Genomic DNA, 1,614 nt, shown 5'->3' on the forward strand with positions numbered 1-1,614 from the left:
CAGAGGTCTGGGGGTGGGAGGTCTGATCATACTCTGAATGCACACAGGCAAAGTACAGAACATTCCTGTCCAGCCAGACACGACCTCACATGCAGCTCGGGCCCCGGGGCCACACACACAATGACTGACACTGTGCCAGGCCATTACCAGCTCAGCGACTCCGGAGCCTCCCGGCATAAACCCGACACCGCGATAAACCTTTCCTGGCAATCCTTGCATGTGGGACATTCCGGGGCCACAGATCCGCCTCCTCCTGCAGACTATCGCACTGGACTAGAATCTCCGCCTCCCGCCGTCACCCAGAACGTCTCACCGCCCTCCCCCCATCCCTACAGGGGACCATATGGGCCAGAATTGGGGTCCACCTCCGAGGTGTGCCCCTCCCCCCCCATACAGCCCGCTGGGTGTAGTGGTTCCACAGGAAGGTGATCTGATATCAGATGATGGCCGACCAGAGCAAGTGTCCAATAGTGCAGCACCCCAATATACCGGGGGCCCCGGGGGGCGTGGTGTCACCGGGGGGGGTCACACAGAATCTATCATCTCCCCGGATACAAATGAATCCGATGCGATATTGTGCGGGATGGGAGATGATTACAGGAGGGATCCATTGTGGGGGAGGAGCTCTGACCCCGGATACAATGTAGGAGGGATCCATTGTGGGGGAGGAGACCCGGCCCTGGATACAATTTGGAGGAATCCATTGTGGGGGGGAGCCCCGCCCCCGGATACAATGTAGGAGGGATCCATTGTGGGGGAGGAGCCCAGGCCCCTGGATACATTGTAGGAGGGATCCATTGTGGGGGAGGAGCCCCGGCCCCCGGATACAATTTGGAGGAATCCATTGTGGGGAGGAGCCCCGGCCCTGGATACATTGTAGGAGGGATCCATTGTGGGGGAGGAGCCCCGCCCCCAGATACAATGTAGGAGGGATCCATTGTGGGGGAGGAGACCCGGCCCCGGATACAATTTGGAGGAATCCATTGTGGGGAGGAGCCCCGGCCCTGGATACATTGTAGGAGGGATCCATTGTGGGGGAGGAGCCCCGGCCCCTGGATACAATGTAGGAGGGATCCATTGTGGGGGAGGAGCCCCGACCCCCGGATACAATTTGGAGGAATCCATTGTGGGGAGGAGCCCCGCCCCCGGATACAATGTAGGAGGGATCCATTGTGGGGGAGGAGCCCCGGCCCCTGGATACATTGTAGGAGGGATCCATTGTGGGGAGGAGCCCCGCCCCCGGATACAATGTAGGAGGGATCCATTGTGGGGGAGGAGCTCTGGGGGATTGTGGGGGAGGAAAGTGACATTTCTGATGGATTGCGTCATTCACTTGTCTCAGGAGTTGATTTTCTCCGCGGGTGAATCTTCACATAGACCTCTGCGCAGGGGGGAAGGACTTCCAGGTCGCACCGTGCGGGCCGAGGAGCGGACAATGTCTCACACATACGCCGCGTCGCACCCGCAGAGGACACAATGTCACCTGGACTCACCTTGCCTTTCATGGGTGCCGGGTCCAGACTGCTCTCCCTCCAGGCTTTCACCAGAGGCACCGCCCCCAGCGACACTCGCTCCATCCCTACAATGGAAGAGGGGGGAGTGTTAGGTAAAGGA

At 59.9% G+C, this 1,614-nt stretch overlaps 1 protein-coding gene across 1 annotated transcript in view; it reads right to left on the reverse strand.

The window, feature by feature from the left end:
- LOC108803739 (relA-associated inhibitor-like) overlaps nt 1-1,614 on the reverse strand; it is a 13,711-nt gene that overhangs the window by 10,365 nt on the left and 1,732 nt on the right. The window contains exon 2 of the mRNA XM_018575554.1: nt 1,414-1,579. Within this exon, the coding sequence (XP_018431056.1) occupies nt 1,414-1,579 (166 nt within the window). The remainder of the gene's footprint in view (nt 1-1,413; nt 1,580-1,614) is intronic.

This window comes from Nanorana parkeri, unplaced genomic scaffold (genome assembly GCF_000935625.1).
Source record: "Nanorana parkeri isolate BGI_ZX_2015 unplaced genomic scaffold, ASM93562v1 scaffold4116, whole genome shotgun sequence".
Classification (NCBI taxonomy): domain Eukaryota; kingdom Metazoa; phylum Chordata; class Amphibia; order Anura; family Dicroglossidae; genus Nanorana; species Nanorana parkeri.